The sequence below is a fragment of the Ochotona princeps genome, chromosome 6 (assembly GCF_030435755.1).
Source record: "Ochotona princeps isolate mOchPri1 chromosome 6, mOchPri1.hap1, whole genome shotgun sequence".
NCBI classification, from domain to species: Eukaryota; Metazoa; Chordata; class Mammalia; order Lagomorpha; family Ochotonidae; genus Ochotona; species Ochotona princeps.
Window position 1 is genome coordinate 40,665,511 of NC_080837.1, and position 23,935 is coordinate 40,689,445.

General features: G+C 41.9%; 1 protein-coding gene across 6 annotated transcripts in view; it reads left to right on the plus strand.

Moving 5' to 3' along the window:
- The window catches only part of MEIS2 (Meis homeobox 2), a 226,344-nt gene that overhangs the window by 47,094 nt on the left and 155,315 nt on the right, over nt 1-23,935 (plus strand). For all 6 annotated transcript variants that reach the window (XM_004578190.4, XM_058666096.1, XM_004578188.3 and 3 more), the window contains exon 8: nt 23,436-23,581. In XM_004578190.4, coding sequence (XP_004578247.2) covers nt 23,436-23,581 — 146 coding nt within the window. The remainder of the gene's footprint in view (nt 1-23,435; nt 23,582-23,935) is intronic.

Sequence of the window (23,935 nt, forward strand, 5' to 3'; positions counted from 1 at the left end):
GGGTGATGGGCAGGACCTACTGATTAGGGTGATGGGCAGGACCTATCACACTTATGTTTATGGTCAAAGATAGTTTTCCCCTTTATCTTTATCTGAGCAACCTCAGTTTGCCCGAACAATTCAACAGTTAGAAAAATATTGTGAACAGAAGGATAGAAGATTCCTGGGGCTGATGCTGTGTCAGAGAAGGTAAAATCTGATACAATAGTGAGAGTGAAGTAAGATAATAGAAAATGTTTATCAGACTGTCCAGAATGGAGTAAATGTTCAATGAATATTATTTTAGACTAATGTTTTTTTAAAGATTTATTTACTTTTATTACAAAGTCAGATATACAGAGAGGAGGAGAGACAGAGGAAGATTTTCCGTCCAATGATTCACTCCCCAAGTGAGCTGCAAAGGTCAATGTTGTGCCAATCCGAAGCCGGGAACCAGGAATCTCTTCCGGGTCTCCCACATGGGTGCAGGATCCCAGTGCTCTGGGCCGTCCTCAACTGTCTTCCCAGGCCACAAGCAGGGAGCTGGATGGGAAGTGGAGCTGCCAGGATTAGAACCGGTGCCCATATGGGATCCTGGCGCGTTGAAGGCGAGGACTTTAGCTGCTAGGCCACGCTGCCGGGCCCTAGACTAATGTTTTATAGAAAATATTTAGAGTGAAAATTTCTGTACAGGCATATGAAAATATATGCTCATCAATTTTCAGTGTTAATTATTGCGGAAGTTTGAAATTATAATTGGCAAGAATACTTTCTTTTTCTAAATATTATAAATGGGCTTTTTCTCTACACCTCTATCTAAAAATGCATAAAATCTTCCACCTCTAATTCTTCATTGGTAAGTTTTTTCTAAACAAAACATTTATTGTTTTGAAACTCAGAGTGACAGAGAACAGGGGTAGGAAGAACGAGACAGGAGAGAGAACTTCCACCGGCTAGTTTACTCTCCAGATGTCTGCAGCAGCTGCAACTGGGCCATGCTGAGCTGGGAGTTAGAAACTCCATCCGGGTCTCCCAGGTGAGAGGTAGCAACCCAGTTAGATGGGCTATCCTGTGCTGCCTCTCAGGCATGTTGGCAGGAAGCTGGATCCGCGGTGTGGAGTAGCCAAGATTCAAACCAACAACTCTGATATGGGTGATAGGCATCCTAAGGGGAATACCATGTCAAACTAGTTTACTTGCTGGAATTGGAATATTTTTGATATACCAAAATGGTAATTTCATAAAACAGTATTTCCAGATCCAACAGCAGTCAGGGGTGCTGGAGTTATGGCATAGTGGGTTAAACTGCCATTTGTGATGCCAGCATCCAATATGGGCACTGCTTTGAGTCCTGTCTGCTGTATTCTGATCCAGCTCCCTGCTAGTGCACATGGGAAAGCAACAGAAAATGATCCAAGTGATTGGGCCTCTGCACTCATACAGAAACCTAAAAGAAGCTCATGACTTCTGGCTTTGACCCAATCCTGGCAGTTGTAGCTACCTGCAGAGTGAACCAGTGGGTAGAAGATCTCTCTCTCTCTCTCTCTGTCTTACTTTCTCTCTCTCTGTCTCCTTTCTCTATAGCTCTGCCTTTAAAATAAATTGTAAAAATAAGATCACTTAACCTGATAGTAGGAAAAAATAATGGAAAATGTTTCAGGCATTTTAAGCAATGGACAAAACATTAAAATCACTTGCTTGTTCAATTAAATGAATGTAACAGTATATACTGATTGTATTTTGTTATGGCAATCAATAGCTTAAAAAATTACAACAGAAAAGTCATTATATGGGTTACTTTTACCCATTATGACTTCTAAGCTGTGATACAAGTTCCACAATAACTGGTTCTAACATCTTGCCGTTGATATATACTTATAGAAGATGTTAACTTCACCTTCCCCCAGAGTAGTACATCAACTGTGGAGAAACTAGAAATTGTAGCGAAAATTCTATTGATATTAAATGTATCTTCAAAAAGGAATTTTCTTTCACATTTTTAACCAGTTAAATAGTTTAATACTTTTGAGAATTCCAGATTTGCTTTATAATATCTGAATTTTTACAGCAGACAGGAATCAGGCTATGAATAGTTGGAGAAGTTATTGCCAAGTTTAGCTCTGCATGTTGCATGTTGGACAGTTATCCTTTAGCCATGCTGAGATCCTCTGTTAGAAATAGTTTTACAGTTATGGAGTGACGTTGGCCCCTCTTCAGTGATTACTGACTGGCAGTAGAAATCGTGTTGTACTGGGTCAGCAGTGAATTCCTCACTCAAATGGTGTCGAGTCAGCTCGTTTTTAATTTGTTATCTTCTCAAGAGTGCATTCACCGACTTTATCACTGAGAAGAATGACTCCCTAGCCTAGTGTGATCAAGATCCGGAAATTTGCTGCATCAGCGTATGAAGGTTGGACTGCTGCTTGATTGGTGGCGCTTAGATCTGATCGTACAGGTGCCAGTTCTCTTATAGGCTGGTTCACCACAGGTGTATGAGTAAAGCTACTGAGAGCATGCTCTTTCTGTGTTTCATGGGAAATGGTGGAACAGCTTTCTTTCTCAACAACCAAAACCTGGTTCCTATTTTATGACCTATCAGGGCTGAATAACGGTCACACTTGAGACCTTGATTTGTTTGTTTTCATGGTGGGGTATAGGCGAATACTATTGTGAACTAGGAATTACATGGCTTTTAGCTCTGCATATAGCTTCCTTTAAACATTTATGTATCATTCATTCATTCATTTAAACGCAGAGAGAGACAGAAACAGAGAGAGAGAGAAAAAAAAAAACCCTCCCTTCCAGATTTACTCTCCAAATGCTTATAAGAGCCAGGACCGAGCCAGGATGAAGCTAGGAGACTAGAACTTACCCAGCTTTTCCACATGCTGACAAGAACCCAAGGTTCACATTGCCTCCTTGAGTGTGCATCGCCAGGAAGCTGGAAGTTGAAAGAGGAGCCAGGCATCCAGACATGGGCGAAGAGCAACCTAACTGCTGCACCCAGTGCCCAACCCCTCAGCTGCTCATCTTCCTAGGAGCGTTAGAGTGCTAGCAATCATATATAGTAACATTTCCCATATGCTAGCATATAAGGCTCTTTAACTGTTTCCTCGGAAAATGAGAATTTTTTTTCCTTAAGTAAATGCATTTTCCCTCGAATGTTGACTATTTATTTGCTTCCCCATATGACTGTATCTTTCAAACACATGAAAACAGGAAGGAGAAAGAATGAAGTGAGATCATACTAGTACACAATAAGGAATGCCAAGGTGAGATGAGCCGTACCAGATGTGGTTGCAGTGCCCAAACAGCACATGTGATAATCAGGGGGAGGAGGCAAAGCTGACAGGGGAATGTGGGCTCCCAGTAGTTGCTGGACAACTACTTCCATTAGAAAGCGTGAGTCGGGATGGGGGCAGATCAGAATAGGCAGGGCTGTTACACTTGTGGGCCTCATGTGGACTAGATAAGGGAAGGGCCACAGTGGGCTGACTGTTCCGACTCATGTGGGCTAGATAAGGGAAGGGCCATGGTGGGCTGACTGTTCCGACTGGTGCAAGCAAAAACTAGAGTGGGTGAGGGTTGATTGGGCTAGCCGCAGTACTAGCTGGCAGAGGCTGGCACTTGGAGCTAATTCTGTCAAGTCAAATGCCAGAACTACCTGGAGAGTGCATAACCTGGGAGTGAGTGTGGCCTAGAAGGGAAATAGTGGGCACCTCCTTCGGGGCTACCACTCTCATTGGACAGCACGAACACCAGGACAGGGGCAGGGGTGGCTGTACAGAAGGGCACCTGCCAGTAGGTGTGTGGGCTGGATAGTAGGTTGGTTGGGTTGAGCTGGGCTTCAATGTCCATCGACATGTGCGAGAGCTAAACAGGATGTGGGACAGACTGGACAAGCCTGCGGTGCGAAATGGCAAGCATGGGAACCAGGGTAGGGGGCAGAACTGGTGGGGGTTATGGGGAGTCGCCCCAACCAGACTGCAGCTCCAACCGGTTTGCATGAGGACCGAGTATGAAGTGGGCAGGATCGAACTGGACTACAACACCCGTTGGTTCACGAGGAAGACAGGGCTGGAAACAGAATGAACCCAGCAATCCCAACGACCAGCATGAGCATAAGCTGATTGGTGTGACGGACGGTGTCGGACTCTGTACTAGCAAACTCGCACAAGAATCAGGCCTGGGATCATCTCAGATGAAGTTTCTTTGGAGATCCCTCCAACTGAACTGCTGATCTTAGAAACCCAACCATGAAGAGACTGTCAGCCAATGGATTCTGAATAGGATTCATTGCGATTGGAACTGAGAGATTGGCAGCAATCCAGAACTGATGAACTATCAAAACTGTATGAGCAGGACCCTCAGAGCGCGCCTCCCGTTGGGGGTCTGGGATGGGTGGGAGGTTGGGTGGGGGTTTTCCCTTTGTTTTTTTCCCTGACCCCAGATACAGGGTAAAATGATATTGATGTGGAAACAATGGTATTACCCATTTTCACCCTGTAGCCCTTGACACTTTGTTCCCTAATCAACTAAGTAACTAAGATTATTAAAAAATAATTTTAAAAAAAGTTAACACCCCCCCAAAAGAATGAAGTGAGATAAACCTTTATTGGTTGTCTAATATGAGTAATATCACATACCTCAAAAGTCAGATGAGTCACTGACTATAATCAGGCAGCAGTGTCACTTCACTAGGCAAGTTTCAAAAGTCATCAGGAACTTTTCTCCCATTATATATTTTTAAAAACATGCATTTCATTTCCTTGTGGAAGTAGAGGCTGTGTGGTACAATGAGGGGCATCGACTTGAGTTCAAAATACGCTGTTGTATTAGCAATTCCTGTGATTTTATAACCTATCTTTATTTCCTGCTTACATTAAATAGAAATTAACAATAGCAAACTCAAAACTGTTTTGGGATGAAATGATGCCAGTCATACGGTACATGGTAGGTGTTCCACAAATGTTAGCTGCCTTCATTTTTATGTGGTTGATTAAATTATCTCATGGCATAGAGCTGGCTAGCAAGGTGTGTATATTCATTTTATTTCTCAGTAAGTTTTAATGTAAAAAAGGATCAACTTTTCATGAATGGTATCATATTCCTCCAAAATTGACCAGCATCTCCAATGTGATATGAGACCTTAGGTTAGGCAGAATGAGTTAATACTGAACTCCCAACAACAATTTTGTAAAGTTTTTTTTTATTGAAAAGCAGATATACAGAAAGAAAGAAAGACAGAGAGAAAGATCTTCCATCCACTGGTCCACTCCAGTGCTGCAGTGGCCGGATGTGAATGGATCTGAAGCCAGGAGCCAGGAGTTTCCTCTGGGTCTCCAACATGGGTGCAGGATCCCGAGGTTTTGGGCCATCCTCTATCACTTTCCAGGCTACCAGCAGGAAGCTAGATTGGAAGTGGAGTAGCCAGGATACGAACCAGCACCCATATGGGATCCCAGCAGATGCAAAGGTGAGGACCTAGCACATAGGGTACTGTGCCAGGCTCACCCACCAACATTTTATTTTTTATTTTATTTTTTTAAAGATTTATTTGTATTACAAAGTAAGATATACAGAGGTGAGACAGAGAGGAAGATCTTCCGTCCGATGATTCACTCCCCAAGTGAGCCACAACGGTCCAGTGCGCGCCAATCCAAAGCCGGGAACCAGGAACCTCCTCCAGGTCTCCCACGCAGGTGCAGGGTCCCAATGCATTGGGCCGTCCTCAACTGCTTTCCCAGGCCACAAGCAGGGAGCTGGATGGGAAGTGGAGCTGCCAGGATTAGAACCAGCTCCCATATGGGTTCCCAGCACATTCAAGGCGAGGACTTTAGCCGCTAGGCCACGCCACCGGGCCCCACCCACCAACATTTTAAAAAAATTATTTGCTGGGGGCACGGCAAGATGGCTCAGTGGCTAAATCTTTGCCTTGCATCTGCAAGGATCACATATGGGAACCATTCGTGTCCTGGCTGCTCTTCTTCACGTTCAGCTTCCTGCTTGTGCTGTTGGAAAGTAATAGAGAATGGTCTAAAGCCTTGGGACCCTCACCCAAATGGGAGACCCGGAGGAGGCTCCTGGCTGCTGGCTCCTGGCTTTGGATCAGCTCAGCTCTGACCATTGTGGCCACTTGGGGAGTGATTGAGTAGATAGAAGATCTTTCCAATGCTTTCCAATAAAAATTAACAAATAGAAAAAGTTGTATAAATCAGTAGATTTACAAATATCAATTTGGACTTCTCCCAATACATTTTTTAGAAACTACCCTAAATATCTCTCTCCTTTCAGAACTTCACTGATGTAACTGGGAGAATCCCCATGCCCACCTCTGTATTAAGTGCTAAACTTTTCACTAAGATCTAATTTAGTCTAAATAACATATTTGTGGAAATTTAACTACATAATTATCTTAGCATTTTCATCAGCTTAACTGAAGTAAAATTTCCAGGTAAAGCTTGCATCTGCTTAACGTGTGCAATTGGGCAAGCGCGTAGGTTTAACTGGCTAATCCTCCACCTCTAAGTGCTGCATCCCGTATGGGCACTAAGTTGTGTTCTGCCTGCTCCACTTTTTGTTTTAAAGATTTATTTATTTTTATTGCAAAGTCAGATATACAGAGAGGAAGATCTTCTGTCTGATGATTCATTCCCCAAGTGACTGCCACTGTCAGAGCTGGTTCCAAAGCCAGGAACCCAGGAGCTTCTTCCGGATCTCTCTCATGGGTGCAGGGTCTCAAGGCTTTGGGCCGTCCTGGACTGCTTTCCCAGGCCACAAACAGGGAGCTGGATGGGAAGCAGGACTGCTGGGATTAGAACTGGCGCCCACATGTGATCTCAATGCATACAAGGCAAGGATTAGCTGCTAGGCTCCTGTGCCGGGCCCTGCTCCACTTCTGATTCAACTGCTGCTTATGGTCTGTGAAAGCAGCAGAGTACAGCCCAAATACCTTGGGACCCTGCACCCACGTGGGAGCCAGGGAGGACACTCCTGGTTCCTGGCTTTGGATCAGTTCAGTTCCAGCCATTGCAGCCAGTTGGTGGAGTGAACCAGAGTATGGAAAAAAAATTTCTCTGTCTTTCTGTAAATCTGATTTCCCAATAAAAAAAGTAGATCTTAGAAAATAAAGTGTACAATTTAAGTAGTCTTTGCAGTTGTATATACTTAAGAGACCAGCACTACATTAACGCATTACACAGTAGGCAAGTGTGACAGAGTGGTTTAAGCTGCCTGTGACACTGGTCTGACATATGGGAGTGATGCTTGGGTCTCTGTTGCTCCAGTTCTGATGCAGCTCCCTGCTAATGTACCTGGAAAAGCAGCAGAATGTCATGGAAGTATTTGGACCTCTGTCACACAGGTGGGAGTGGCACTCTTGGCTTCTGAATTCTTCACTCCTGGCTTCAGTCCGCGGATGCCTCACTGAGGTGTGACCCTTTCGGGAGTAAATCAGCAGGTGGTAGATCTGTTTCTCTACTCACCATGAACCCATATCTCTCTATAGCTGCCTTTTATGGCATATGGTGTTTTGCTTTTTGCTTTATCTTCTCAGCATATGATTTTGAGATAAGCCTTTCTATTGATGAATAGTGTTTCAGTGCAAGACTATATTGCATTTTGTTTATCCATTCAAACAGTTCATTTTAAGAAAGTAAATAACATTTACCGATATATCTTTACCATGGTGTGTGTGCGTGTCATATATAAAATTCTTAAGTTTGATAATAAGTGTATGGCACCTGATACAAAGTAGATTTAACAAATTATAACTGTTAAGATTTCATTTCATTTCATATACAAACTGTCATGTATATATATTCCAGTTCACAGACAAGGAAACAGACTTAGAGACTTAATTTTTTGAAAGATTTATTTATTTTTATTGCAAAGTCATATTTACAAAGGGAAGGAGAAACAGAAAGATCTTTCATCTGCTGTTTCATTCCCCAAAGTGGCCAAAAAGGCTAGAGCTGAGCTGATCCAAAGCCAGGAGCTTCTTCCGAGTCTCCCTCTTGGGTGCAGAATCCCAAGGCTTTAGTCCATCCTGGACTGTTTTCCCAGACCACAAGTAGGAAGCTGGATGGGAAGTGGAGCAACTGGAATATGAACTGGTGCTCATATGTGATCCTGGCACATTCAAGGTGAGGACTTACAGCCACTAGGTTATTGTTCTGGCATCAAAGAGTTAATTCTTGAACAGAGTCAGTTCAGTCAGTCAGAAATAGATCTGTAAACCTGCTACAGGGTTTGTTTTATTCCATAGCTCATACTTCTATTGCAACATCATCCTGCCCACCCATCAAAGTTAAGTACCAAAAGAGGGAGAGGAGGCATAAGGTGGAAAAACTATGTTAGAAGTGAGATTCAAACATATATAAATAGAAAACTCAGAAATTTAGATTTTGAAAAACTCAGAAATTTGAAAAAAAAAGTGATGAAACAATTTTGCAAGTATTCTTCCAAGCATATGGCCTCTGTTACTTATTACCTGTTTAAATAAGTGTGACTTCTCCATGGCTTGTATCTTAAAATTCCATGTATTTGATTTTTGTGACATACCAATTCTGCAGCCAATTTTCAAATCTTAGGCACTGCCATTCTAGGTAGTTTACTTCCAGACTTTATATATAAAATCATAAAAGCATATTTTAATAGTTTTCTAATCTTTATTTGGAAAGCAGCAAAACTGGCGGGGCCAGGGGGTGGAAAAGAGGAAGGAAGCGAGAGAGCGAGCTAGCTGAAAATGTAAGATTTATTGCATTGTGAGCATCTGTATACAGATTGCTAATATGACAGTGGTAAACAACCTTGAAGCAATCTTTTTTTATTTTTGAAGAAATGTTTTGAGAAGATTGTGAGTACTTTCACACTCAGTTAATAGGCTTCTGTGTTTTTTGCAACATACTTACATGTAATGGGTGATCAGAATCTGCTCTTGTTTTTTAATATATAATTTACAAATTACGCAAATTGCACGTAGAGTGTACACTGTAGATGGATTAATTTTAGAATTTTTTATTACTGACCCCCAAGTCCTATACCAGTTAGTAGTCATTTTCCATTTAGAATGTACTAGTGCAATCATCATAAGTGACATACTTAAAAACATAATTCCTAATATAAATGCAAGAATTTATAAACTTAAAGATTTGAAAGTTAATTCAAAGTATTCTTAAAAACAATGTACAAAATACAATTTTCCAGTAGCACATGCTTCACCTGAATTTAATATATTAATGGTTGAAGAATATTTACCTTAAATTAGTTATCAACTTCATAACACTGTTTTTCTTTTTTTCCCCTCTGTATAGCTGGGCTAGCTTTTAAGTACTTCCTAAAAGGAATATGGAAAACATTTCAATCTAGTTGTCCATTTTTGTAAGAGAATGAGAAACTTTTTGCATAACTTAAGATTGTAAATTTCAAACTTGCTCTTTTATCAAGATAGTTTTATTTTTGCAATAATTGGCAAAATAAGGGAAATATTTCTAAGGTGTTTTTATTTTTGTTGTTTGGTTCCTTGAGAAGATACTTGCTCATACACATTCACAGAGAAGTACGAGCTCTGTAATTCAGACTGATAAATTGTTTTATATTAAAAAAATATGTTCTTCCTATTTTTTAGGTAGCAAGCAGGGCAGTGAAATAAATGCTCTAAAATGTAATGATTTCTACTACAGATAGGATTTTGGGTTTTTTTTTGTTGTTGTTATTCCTTTTTAAAAATGTTTTATTTATTTATTTGAAAGTCAGAGTTAGGGAGAGAGATGTTCTATATGTGATTCACAGCCCTAATGTCCTCAAGAGCCAGGACCCTGGGACCTCCCGGTCTCCCTTGTACGTGGCAGGGGTCCTGCTGCTCACCTGGCCTTTGGCAGGGAGATGGAGCGGAAGTGGAGCAGTCGCAGCAGGAGCCAGCTCCTCTATGGCATGCCGGCAAGACAGAGGTCTCCAGTGGCTTGCTATTCCTTCTAGCATGCTTCATCAATGGTTGATCTTTAGTCTTTCATTTAAGATTAAAATATGCTAAAATAGGAAATAAGATGTAAAAGTTCTGCAGTGGAGAGTAAAATGGGAATATTACCGTCGTTGTATCCTGAAACAGAGATTTGCGATAATTAAGTCAATAATGGAAGAAGACTAGTTGTACTCTATTTTCAATGTAAAATGCTAAAAATACATTTTATATTAATGGCCTTCGTAGGAAATTCTGTTTATCAGTTTAAGGACCATTGAAAGACCTGTTGATTCAGAGATGTTAGCCAGCTATCTTTACTAAAGCACTCTACAATGCTAAAAATAGTCCACTTCAGTTAAATATGGATATTTTTAAAAAGAAAATCCCAGTTAGACTGCAACAGAAGGACATTTTGTGTGACAATATTTTGCATGATTAAAAATTTAAACAGAATAACAGCTATTTATATTTACAGTTACATGAGAGTAATTACTAAAGCAGACAAAATACTTAGAGCATAATTTAATAATGTTTTCTTCTAGCAAAGGTGCCAAAATTGTTATTTGCATAATTTTCACAATTTGTACTGAAACATAGCTAAGTGAAGTTGGGAAGATATCTCTCCCAAACCACCTTTTTTCCTCCGTAAGAGATATAGGAAAGAGATTCCTGCATCATAACGCCTAATGTTCCATAAAAGCTGTGGTGCTCATGTCAGAGCTTGACAAGAAAGAGATGTATTCTGTTCATACTTTCTCTTCTGGGCTCTTTCCTTCAAGGGGCAGCTTCAGCCCAATTTCAAGGCTCCTAATTATTACATTTAGTGGTTCAAAGCTTAGCCTTCTTAGAGGGGCATGCCGGGCTGCTGGTAACTTGATCAGCGTGGTCTTCTCTCCCTTCTCCCTCTCTTTCTGGTTCTTTGTATCACAGGAGGGAGATGATGGTATCTGGCACATTCCTAGGATGACTTGAAGATAGCAGCCTTCTGTGTTTAGAGCTGAAAGATTGTGAACTCTGTTAACTGAAATGCCACTCCAGGGAGGCAGACAGACCATTAAAGACGCTTTAGCTGAAGGTTTGGCACTGCAAGCGGAGTCAAATTTGAGAGCTGGGACTTGAGTGGACGTTTGTCCCTGCTTTCCACCTTAATAAAATCTGAGTGTTAACCGTGAAAAGGGGCACTGGAGAGATCACTAAAAATGAATCATTAGAGTACCCAGAAGAGCTTTATTATGATAGACTGTGAATAACTTCTGTCCTTTTCTATGTGCTTATCAGGTAACTGGGTAACAAGTACATTCTGTTAATCCTGCACCACAGAGATTAGACAATCTGCTGAATTTTAATGGTGGAGGAGTATGCCTTCCTACTGGATTTAGTCAGTATCTTTCAGGGAATTCTGCAGGAGACATGAGAGAATAGATATCTTTTCTTAAAATATTTCCAAATTTGTGACTGAACTAAATATATGCATTTCAGATGAAAATGAATGAAACATATATTTCAAATTAAGTGAAGAATCAGCAAAGAGTGTTGGAAGCTTTCATCCGCTTCTGGTATAAGGGATTAGAGGGTTCCAGTCAATAAACAAAGCCGTTTTATGGCTCCTGACGGGTAAATTGAGGGGACTGATTTGGTCAAGCACCAGTATGAGGATGTTTCTGTTCAACAGTTAACAGGATTCAACATGATATGGAAAATACAGGCATGCAAAACTATACTACGACACTCACGTTGCCAGGGAAAGCCTAAAACACAGCCCCATTTACATATGTGTCCATCTGTCTGTTTTTACACTTTATTTTTCCAACCAGTGGGTGAAGTGGTTTTCATCCAAGCTGCAGTCTGAATTTTTTTTTCACCCACCACTTTCCATCATATCCTATAGATGCATATTTTAAAGTGCACGTTATTTGTCTCTGGACGCGCATTTGCACAGGCTTGGCTGGGTTTCCAGTTCTCTCCTGGAAGGTTAGCCTGTCTCACAGGCCTGTCCTTTCTGCAGCTTCCGGCACCAGCCAGGTTGTCTCCGGTGGCTTTCTCCAGGTTGCAGAAGGCACCCCCTCCACTCCACATTGGAAGGCCTCTGGGGCCACCGTCTGGGGCCCGCCAGGCTGGCGAGAATGGAAGTGCTTTCGCTCTCTTCAGTGGAGAGGCTGCGTAAATCCTGTGTAAATAGAGGGAGGATAACAAAGAAGGAGCCCCTGCAGCTCTGAGCATTTGGAGCCATTTGGGGCTGAATTTGCTAAATGCTGCTTATACCGCCTGAAAAGTTGAAGAGAAAGGAGCATAAAATCCCCTCTTTTTTTCCCTTTCTGCTCCTACCCCGGGGGAAAGGGGAGTGAGGGGGGAGGGCGTTCGGACAGGGAAGCCTGATGTCGACTTGTTTTTTCAGCGTGAAAAAGGTGGCTTGGGTCACTGTCCTCTCTTTAATGTCGGAAAACCCACACGCTTAGTAAATGTTGCATGTAAACGAAAGCATTTCATCTCTCCTGTTCCCCTCCATGCTAGTGGGCCATGAACTAGTCAGTTGAAAAATCACAGAAAAATTCCACTTTAACATGTACAGACGGTTAAGCACAGCAGGAGAGTAAAAGAGATCAGTAATTAGCAGGTCTCAGCGCTGGCCCCTTACTCCCCCTGTGTGTCTAGGTCTGCAGCCCCAGTCTTCCTGCAACTGAAGTGATGTGAAAAAAAGGTGAATTGCTGGTGGAAAAAAAAAACGCATGTACTTTTCTCATGGTTCTTGGAAAGCACGTTTTTGCAGGGCCGTCTTCTGTAGAGAACCAGGAGAAACCTCCTCTTCCTTGCCTCTAGTCTTCCCTTTCGCTTTCTTTCCCTCCTGTGTTTGTCCTCGTGTTCATCATTTGAACTCCCAGTGCAAGTTTCTCAGAGGCATGCTCTAAATTAAACTGCTGGAAGGTAGTCCCTGACAACCGCTGAAACAAAATATCTTTGACTCTTGGTACATTTTAATGCTATTTTCACAGTTCTATATTAAGAGGGGGAAAAACGCAAAGAAATGATGACAGAGAATTAGTCCGCAAAGTTCTAAGTTCCATGGCTACGTTAGATTTCAATTTTATCTTTAATGTTTCCAGATAAACCCCACAACCTGGGCAATGGTCAGTCCCCAACTCTCCAAGCTCCCTCTCGCTCTCTCTGAGCCCAGGAGATGGAGTACCATTTTCAGGTACAATACATGATACGTGATTCACATCATCTCTGACGAACACCAAGTGTATGTTCACACGGTGAGGTGCTGGTCCCGGAGTGTGTGACCCAACGCCCACAGGCAGGAAGAGTGCAGAAGGGAGCCCAAGGCTTGATGACCAGCAAAAGTAAAGAAAAATTCACACCTGTTTCTTCAAAGCAGGTTGTATGTTCTTATCAGATCACAATATTAGAGGCTCTTGCTATCAACTCTTCTGCTCCTGTGAATTGGAGTATTTATTCTATGTCAGGATTTAGAAATTGGATGCGAATGAGGCATGGGTCTTGCTTTACAAAAGCTCATAGGGCCCGGCGGCGTGGCCTAGCAGCTAAAGTCCTCGCCTTCAACGCCCCGGGATCCCATATGGGAGCTGGTTCTAATCCCGGCAGCTCCACTTCCCATCCAGCTCCCTGCTTGTGGCCTGGGAAAGCAGTCGAGGACGGCCCAATGCATTGGGACCCTGCACCCGTGTGGGAGACCCGGAAGAGGTTCCTGGTTCCCGGCGTCAGATTGGCGCGCACTGGACCGTTGTGGCTCACTTGGGGAGTGAATCATCGGACGGAAGATCTTCCTCTCTGTCTCTCCTCCTCTCTGTATATCTGACTTTGCAATAAAATGAATAAATCTTTAAAAAAAAAAAAGCTCATACACAAATTAGTGAAGAGATGCATTGCAAAAGCAGAATAATAAATATAACATAGGTAAGAGCAAATAGTTGCACGAATAGAGAGCTTAATACACTGATTGTTAATGGGAGGTTGGACAATTTTGATAAAGCAGATTCCTTTACAAGTGGGATTTGAACGCTGAGTAGGAGTTTTCAGTCAAAGAGTGGGAAAAGGGAAAGAGAAAAATATGAAGACAAAGCATTCTGAGCCACTGGGAAAGAATAGAAGGCATGGAATCCTGAAAGATCTTATTTAAAATCCAGTGAATGTCTTTGCATTTTTTTAAAAAAGGATTGATTTATTATTTTTCTTAGTAAGACAGATTTACAGAGAGGAGAGACAGAGAGAAAGATCTTCCACCTGCTGGTTCACTCCCCAAATAGCCACAATGGCCAGAGCTGAGCTGATCCAACGCCAGGAGCCAGGAACTTCCTGTTTCCCATATGGGCGCAGGGTCCCAAGGCATTGGGCCATCCTCGACTGTCTTCTCAGGCCACAAGCAGGGAATCAGATGAGGAGCAGAGCAACTGGGATATGAACCCGCGTCCATAGGAGATCCCAGCTCATGCAAGGCGAAGACTTTAGCAACTAAGGCTACTGCATTGGGCCTGGTATTTTTGTCTTAAGATTTCTTTTAATTTGAGATCCACAGAAAATAATAATGACCCTGTAGAAAACAAATGTACTTGTCTGTGTACAAATGTACATTTGCATATTTCTTTTTTTTTAAAGATTTTTAAAAATTTTATTACAAAGTCGGATATACAGAGAGGAGAAGAGACAGAGAGGAAGATCTTCCATCCAATGATTCACTCCCCAAGTGAGCCGCAACGGTCCGGTGCTGTGCCAATCTGACGCCGGGAACCAGGAACCTCTTCCGGGTCTCCCACACGGGTGCAGGATCCCAAATCTTTGGGCCATCCTTGACTGCTTTCCCAGGCCACAAGCAGGGAGCTGGATGGGAAGTGGAGCTGCCGGGATTAGAACCGGCTCCCATATGAGATCCCAGGTGTTCAAGGCGAGGACTTTAGCTGTTAGGCCACGCCGTCAGGCCCTGCTTATTTCTTGGTTTGTGATTATTTCTAAATGTGCTCTTATTCTATCCCTTTGGAATATAAATGGGCCTCTCTCTTGATTTCTTAGCTAAGAAAGAATATAGCTTCACATTTTATTTTTTTTTAATATTTACTTTTTTATTTCAGTGTCAGTTACAGAGAAAGAGAGTTCTTCTGTCTTCTGGTTTACTTCCCCTATAGCTTCAGTGGCTAGAGGTGGCCGATCTGAAGCCAGGAAATTCGTTCGGTTCTCCCATATGGGTGCGAGGATCTAAGAACTCGAGTCATCTTCCAGTTTTCCTAGATGCATTAGAGTTGAACTGGAAGTGAAACAGCGGGACTCAAATCTGTGCCCATATGGCATGTTGGTGTTGCAGGCAGCAATTTAAAACACTAAGCCACAACACCAGTTCCTGTATCTCATGTTTTCTTGTGTTCCAAGCAGGCCATGGCAGAGGAAAGATGGTATGAATGTGGGCTTTGAGGGAGAACTGCCACTCTGCCACATTCTGCATGACCTTTGACAAGTGACTTTTTTTGAGTTTCAGTTTTCTTATCTGTAAAATGGAGTTGATAATAACAATGGTTATTTCCCTCATTTCTTGTCAAGTTCATGTAAGTATTGGAACACAGCAGGTATCCAGTGAAAGTGCCTTGTGGTGGTGTGAATGATCGAAGTGCCAAAAGTACTGAGAAAGAAGATGATAAACTAGAGATGGGGAATGGATATGGAAAACATGTACCTCACACTAAATAAAGACTTTTGAAGAAAGATTTATTCATTTTTATTGGAAAGATAGATTTAGAGAAAATGATAGAAAGAAATATCTTCTATATACTAGTTCACTCCCCAAGAGGCCACAATGGCTGGAGTTGAGCCGATGCAAAACCAGGAGCCTGAAGCTTCTTCCAGGTCTCCCAAGTGGTACAGGGTCCCAAAGCTTTGGTCCAACCTCTACTTTTTTCCCAGGCAACAAGCAGGGAGCTGGAATGGAAGTGGAGCAGCTGGGACATGAACCGGTGCCTTTAGCCACTAGGTTACTGCACCAGGCCCAAATAAAAGTATTTTAAGTACTGAATAAGGTTCAGGTTTGTTGCACAGCAGGTTTGAGGCAGGTGTGAGTCTCAACTGCTTCAGATCTAGCTCTTTGTGATGTGTCTAGAAAAAACAGATGCTAATACTCAACTGCTTGGGCCTTTGCCACCCAAGTGCAAGACCTAGATTGAGGTGAAAGCACCCACCCTGGCCGAGACCTGGGCTGTTGTGAACCAGCTGGTGGAATTCCTGTTTTTATTTTTCTCCTCCTTTACTCTGTCACTCTGTCAAATAAATCTTTTACTTTAAAAAGTGAATACATTTATATATGTAAATGACAATAGACAAAGATTCAATTCATATGTGACAAGTTGAAGTATTTTAAAGTCACAATTTAATTTATACACATATGTATGTTAGTGTATAAATTAGTACACATGTGTGAGCATCTGCATTGATGTATATACCTAATTCTTAGAAATATGTTTCAGAAAACAACAATGTCTTTTTCTTTCTGTTAGTGTGTGGGCATGAGATAAGTTCACATTGCACAAAAGTGAAAGGGGTAATGAATATAGAACATTTTTATTGCTGCTAAGAAGAGGGTAAAGAAGTCTGTTCTCCAGATGAGCCATCATTCTTTATTTACTAAGTATACATTTTGTGAGAATGTATTTAACTCTTCAACCTGTTCCAAAATTAGGAGATGCAATATTTAAGCAATGTGCCATCAACTTACCCAAAGGAAGTACAAATATTAGTAACCAAAACACATATTATTATCTTGATTATGTCTCAAAGATATGTGCTGAGAGGTAAATTTTAGACATTTGTTATATGACACTTTGCCAAATGTCAGAGCAACATTGTCCTACATCCTCAAAAAAGAGTTTAAGTTAGATTAATATATCATTGTAGTCCCAGTTCTTTTAAGTATCTATTAGTGCTGCACAGTGATGACATCAGGGCCTGTGAGCCCCAGACCACAGGGATAGCAGCCTCTGAGGGTCAGTCCAGAGTTGCATCTCTTGCTGTAGTGAGCGTATTTAAGTCCTTGCAGGCTTTGAGACAAAAGTTTGCACTTTTCTGTTTATGATCAACATTCAGTTGCTCTCGCTTAGTCTGAACTGCTTGGCCCTAAAATTAATCTGTTCTGTACCCAAAAAGAACTTTTCCTGTGAATTTAAACCTTGTTTGTGTCTGTCATTGAAAACACAGTTTAGACAAGATAATGCTTTGAAAGAGTAAAAAATTAATTTGCAGTGCTAATGCATGGATACCAGTGGTAGTAGTACTGGACTTGAAGTTGCTGTGCCTGAGCTCCTGTTTAAGATGCTGGGAGCTGTGGAAAGCTGGATAAAGATTTAGCTTCCCAACCTGCTTTCCCCCTTGATAAAGATCTGTCTTTTGGGAGAATGGAGTAAGTAAGAGAGATGGCTCAGGATTGTTTTGGTTGTTGCAGTGTGGTGCTCACAAGGCAAGGAGAAGACCATATCCCAATGTTTTACAATTAAAAAAAAAAATTCTAACCATGTATTTGATTTCTAGAATAGTAAGTTGGGTTTTTTGGTTTGGCTTTTGTTTTGTCTACATGAAAGTGAATACCCTTTTGCCTATGTAGTTTTTATGCTTATGAATTTGTTTTAAAATATTATTTATGAGCCCTGTGCAGTAGCCTGGTGGCTAAATCCTCACCTTGCATATACCGGGATCCCATATAGGTGCCGGTTCTAATCCTGGCAGCTCCGTTTCCCATCCGGCTCCCTGCTTGTGGCCTAGGAAAGCAGTTGAGGATGGTCCAAAGCCTTGGGACCCTGCACACACAAGGGAGACCCAGAAAAGGCTCTGGGCTCCTGGCTTCAGATTGGCTCAACTCTGGCCAGTGTGGCTGCTTGGGGAGTGAATCATCGGAGGGAAGATCTTGCTCTCTATCTCTCCTCTCTGTGTATCTGACTTTCCAATAAAAATAAAATAAATCTTTAAAAATATTATTTATTTACATTTAAAAGGCTGAATTAGAGAAGGATGTAAACAGAGAGAGAGTTTTCCACATGTGGTTCATTTCCCGTGTGTCACCATGGCGAGAGCTGGGCTGCTCCAAAGCCAGGAACCATGGATTCTTTCTAGGTCTTGCACATGAGTGTAGGGGCTCTAGCTCTTTAGCCATCCTCCACTGCTTTCCCAGGTGCAATTAACAAGGAACTAGATTGGAAGTGGAGCAGCCAGGACTTGAATCACCACCCATAAGGGATGCCAACACTGCAGGCGTCAGCTTTACCTGCTATGCCATAGTGTTGGCCACGTGAACGTGAATTTTGTAGTAAAAATTTCTGCTTTAGCATCATCCAAGGGTCCCTTCATTGTGTGTCAACATCCTTCATAGATTTATAGATACACAGTTGTGGAATTTGGATTTTCGTATAAAGCAATATGCCATTGGAAGCCCAAGTGTGGAAAGTATGTGTGACTTCCTTAAGAGCTTGCATGCAAATCCTACTAGAAATACTCCCAGAATACTTTAGCGTCTTAAAACAAGAAAAGGACCCAAAGATCACATTCAGGCCTTCCAAAAAGGGCCAACTAAGTAGGTAGCTCTCAGATTGCCAGCACTGGTTTTTAAGCTGGAATGGGCATCAGAATCACCTAAAAGACATATTAGATTCTGCTTGTTTTGGTCCATGCTGAGTAGATGGGTGTAGACCCAAGAATTTGTGTTTCTCATAGCTTCCTAGCTAGTGTTAATTGCTACTGTTGCTCATTTTGCTAGTCAGTGTTCCATAGCTTCTGTGTGTGTATGTGTGTGTGTGACTTTAACTCCTGCTGGGAGAAGATCAGGATCAAGTTGCCTTATGACGTACATGTGATGGAGAATACCATGTGATAGTGAGTAAGACCTAGGCCGCTCTGTAGTTACTGTGACCACTAACTGATAGAATTTTAGCTACCCGAGAGTTTATGTCTTGTTATGTCATCTAATTCAGTGGCTCCCAAAAACTGAAGACTCAGTGCTAGGCTGACTGCTTGAGGAAACCCAAGGACTTTGTTAAACATACAAATTCCTGGTTCTTGCCATAGGATATTTTGATTTAGTAAATCTGGGAGTGGCCGTGAGTCCTGTGTTTTTTAATAGTTTCCCTTGACCTTTTAATTTGCTTCAAATTTGTCTTTCCATGGGCCTTAAATATTACTTTTCACAGTCACAGGCACCCGTTTTGCTTTGCCCAAAACTTAGGCTTTGCCTTTAGTCAGGGGATTAGCAACCTTTAAAAGAAGTGTGCTCTGTATTTCTTTATTTGGCTTTTCTTTTCTTTCTGAAATTTCTTTGGAAGGCAGAGCAACAGAGAGAGAGAGAGAGAGAGAGAGCGAGAGAGAGAGAGCGCTCTTCCATCTGCTGGTTCACTTCCCAGTGAGCCACGTTAGCTAGGTTGGCCAGGCTGAAAACAGATCAGGGGCTGCACTGGAGTTTTGCATGTGGATGGCAGGGTCTCAGGCCTTAGAGCCCTTATGTGCTGTCTTACAAGGCACATTAGCAAGAAGCTGGAGCAGAAACGAAGCAACTTGGGATGTGAGCTAGCTCTGATATACAGTGCTGCTGGTGTTGCAAGCGCTGACTGAACCCTATGTATCACAATACCCACCCCTTTTCAAGTGACAATCCTAGTGCAATGATCTGTGGTTGAATATCTCAAAGAGGACCTAATGGACTCTGGGGTCTCCAAACACTCATCATTCTTGGCATGTTTAGAAGTGACTGTGTGTACATAGGCAGTCCGCCCAGCCTCTCTGAGAAGGCACTGGTCCTCAGGTACTGTAATGAGTGCAGTTGTCCCAGTTTGGGGATCATCAGAAAGAGTTGAGGACATTTGAATTAGTTCATAGATAAGTTTAGTAATTTAGTCACTGAGAGACAGGTACCAGTAGCATCTGGTGTTGGTCAGGAATACAAGTGAACTTTTAGAATAAAAGATAGACATGTAATCGGTTCTGCTCCCAAGGAGTCCTGTTTTGAGCCCCAAGTTCCAATGCTGTTATGTCCCAAAGCTACTTTATCATATGCATTTGTGCTGGTATATACACTATTCCAGTTTATGACCTTATTTGGCACATGTACCAAAGATCGCCAATTACCTTACATGCGGACATAAGGCCTTGAAACTTTGATACCAACTATACCATTGTTTGCAAAATTTACTTGAGTAGCAGATCACACAATTGCCTTTAAAATTTTTTCTCTTTAAAGATTTATTGATTTAGGCAAAGTTACAGGGAGAAGGAGAGACAGAGATCCTCCATATGCTGGTTCACTCCCCACATGGCTCCAATGGCTGGAGCTGATCTGGTCCAAAGTCAGGAGCCAGGAGCTTCCTCCAAGTCTCTCAAGTGCCAGGTACTTGGGCCATCTTCTGCTGCTTTCTCTGGGCACAGTAGCAGGGAGCTGCGGCAGAAGTGGAATAGCTGGGTCTTGAACCCGCACCCATGTGGGATGCCAGCACTACCAGTGATAGCGTTCCCTGATAAACCACAGCCCTGGCCCCGCAGGAATTTTCTTTGTGTTATTAGTTATCTACACTGGAAATGGTTCACAGGCCACTGAAAGAAAAAGCAATGGCATTTATTCCCATATTTAGGAAAGAAAAATTCTTTCTATAGAGGTATAAATACTAATATTAATTTGGCAATACTATATGTAATTTCTAGTCATTAACACAAAACAAGGCCCGTCATTTTTGTTTGTAATTATTTGATGCATTAAATCTAAATTCAAGTATTTTACCACGTATGCATAAAATAGATTGCTTTTTGTTTAAATCCATGTAAAGCTCTTCAGTTTAAATTGTTCATCGAAGGCTTCTCAGTCTATTTGTATTTTTCTTGAACTAAATATAGTGAATCAAACAGTGCGAAGGTGTTACTAGCCCTTTTTGCCTTTAAGCAAGATGAAAACTCAACATTGAAATGGCTTCTGTCATTTTTAAGGTCACTGATTGGGTTACAAAGGCAAAAGCCTTTTCTCGTTGAACTTCCTTCAATTAAGCCATTAACCTTTTAAAATCAGTGTATTCAAAAATCTATTAAAAAAAGCTAAATGAGATCTTAACAAAATCCTGACAATTTCAGCTTAAACATATACACAGAAACCATATGTGCTTAGGAAGAAATATATACACACAGGCATTGTTTACAGCATGTGTTTTTATATTTGGAAGACATTGAAGGAAGAGTTATTCCATACATACATTATCTGAAATGTACATTCAGATAGCCTGTACAGATTTTACACGAAGAGGCAAAGATGTCTCTATTCATGGTGGGCAGACAGACAGACTGACTGACTTCAAACTTGCACTTGCAGTGTGGGGTTTTTCTTTTTCCTCATCTCCGGGTACTGCTTTTCAAAACTGCCTCAGGCTACAGAACAGCACCTCAGATCCCCAAGGCCCGCTGCCTGGCTCCTAATAGCCACTCTCCATCTGTGTCACATGAACAGCTGATGAGATGGCTCCAGTGTCTGTATTTTGGAGAGTACATCCACCCAGGTTAAAATGCTGGGGTTGCCAAGGAGCAGTCAGAAGCCATTAGTGTGGGTGAGAATTTGCCTTGCAGCAGTTCCTTGGCATAGTGGAAGGCATGTGCACGTGTCCCCACTCAAGCTTGGGGGAGTGTGTGTATGTGTCTTTGTATGGGCAACCCCCTGATGTACATGGATGTTCAGGGAGGGTAGACGGATGAAGAGGAGACTCTGTATATCCGGTATTCAAAAAGTCAAACACCTTTTGTTTCTGTGTAACACTGATTTATTTTTGACTATTTGGGGTCCTTCCCCCCTCTTTTTTTTATCATAACAGAAGGCAAAGAAAAAGAGAACAGCAACTTCAGGGTCATGCTCTAGTGTTTGGGCAGATGGAAGGGAGCTGCTTTGCCTTGGGGCAGGGTGGTTGTAATGAAGTGGCCTGTCAGTCTGTAAATAGTGAGGGTCATCTCTTCCATGTGATGGAGGGTATCGCATTGCAGTGAAAATGGAAATGTCAATAAAATTAATCTGCCAGCTCTTTGCTGTGGTTTTTCTGTTTCTCTGGTCAAACAAGGTTGAGGGTTTTTTCAGCAAGAAAGTAAAAGGACAGGTACAGGGGAGCCCACAGACAGCCTCTCTAAAGTTAGGTGTGAGAGGCCCAGTGGGCAGCATGTCTGTGTGGTAGCACACCCCGAGAGAGATCCATAGCATGCCTCCGGAAAGTACGGAGCGTCCAGCTCAGGCTACATTGAGCACAGAGTTTATTGTTTTAGGCTTTCTTGGACAAGGTTTTTACTTAGCACAGGATTTATGGCATTTACGGCTAATGAATGTCTATTCTTAAATTACAAAAACCCCCATCTCAGCGCAATTCCCAGATGTCCTTCCAGGACCCTGGCTTCTTAAACACCAGCAGGGAGCATAAACTCTCCACTTCTCTGTTTTCCTCTTTCGTGTGGCTCCAGGCTAATGATGTGCAAGGAAAACACAGCCATCTATAAAGCCCCAGTGCTGTCCCCGTATTCTTCATTTATTTTGCATTTGATTATGCCACAAGTCGGATCTTGTTTCTTTCCTTTTTTTAAAGTTATTAGTTCAAATATTAATGTAGGGATATGGCATATATTGCTGTTCTTGATTGATGCCTTCCCAAAAACAGGAAGACGTGCTCATATGAATTTTAAGAAAGTAGGGGTCCTGCTATGCCTTGCCAGAAGAGTTTTTCAGATACATAATTTAGATGCCCTGCAGGCAGGCTTTCAAGGCATTTTTGCCGGAGGGCAAGAAAAAATAACTATGACTGTTAAAAGTAAATGATTTTTGCTAATGCACAATTAATGCGAGAGAAAAGCACAGAAGAGAAAGATGTTGATAGAAACTTCTGATTAAGTGAGCACCGTACCTTGATGTGCATCTTTTTTCAAACCTCATGATAATGATCATTGGTGCTCAGAGCTAAAAGTTTTCATGTCATGCAAATGCCAAGTGCAGGGTCACATGAGGAGTGTGGGAGTGTGTGTGCTGAGGAGGTGAGAGTTCTAGGAGGGGCTGAGCAGGCAGTGCGTTATGTGCAATGAACAGTGACACAGTTACTGTCACCTATGCAGGCAGTCTAGAATATATAGACTACAGAACATTTAACTTGATTACCCTACAGTCTGTGTTCACTATGGGCACGGGGATGCGTTTCCACCGAATGGGTTTTCTGATGGCGCTTTTTCCACATTGGATTCCATAATTGACAAAGAGCTACTGCACTGTGTCAAGCACACAATTATAATTGAATTAATGATATGGGCGAGTGTGAGACACACAGAATTAACATTTGAAGAGGCCTGGTTTAATTTTGTCTTTTACATATTTGTGTCTCCAATTATACTTTAATGAAAGAGAATATACCAGCTTAATGGATTTCTTTCAACAAGCTCAGCTGAGCTTGTCATTAGCTGCACGTTGTTGTTGGCATCCTTGCTATGTTTTGTCTAATGTATTTTCACTTCTTCCTACTAGGGGATGGTTTAGATAACAGCGTAGCATCACCTGGTACAGGTGACGATGATGATCCTGACAAGGACAAAAAACGCCAGAAGAAAAGAGGCATTTTCCCCAAAGTAGCAACAAATATCATGAGAGCATGGCTCTTCCAGCATCTCACAGTAAGTCAAGATGAAAGAGATGAAGTTTTTGTTGTTTGCTGATTTCTCGAGTTCTCCCAGCAAGTTATACAGTCTCATACTGATTTTTAAAATAATAAGATGCTTGCTTTTTCTTTCATGAAATCACATGACTAATGGATTTAGCTGTGGTTGTGTCTATCAACTATTACTGTCCAAAGAGCACTATCTAGAAAACAGCAGATTTTTTTCTTTTAAGAGCTCAAGGGTAGACCTTATTCAAAATGATTTAGGTCCCCCAAATATCGTGTAGAAGTAAATTTGTCGTGCATACAACAGACTATGAATGCAGCTTCAGATAATGCATCTACAACCAAGGGAAGTGGCTGTTAGGAG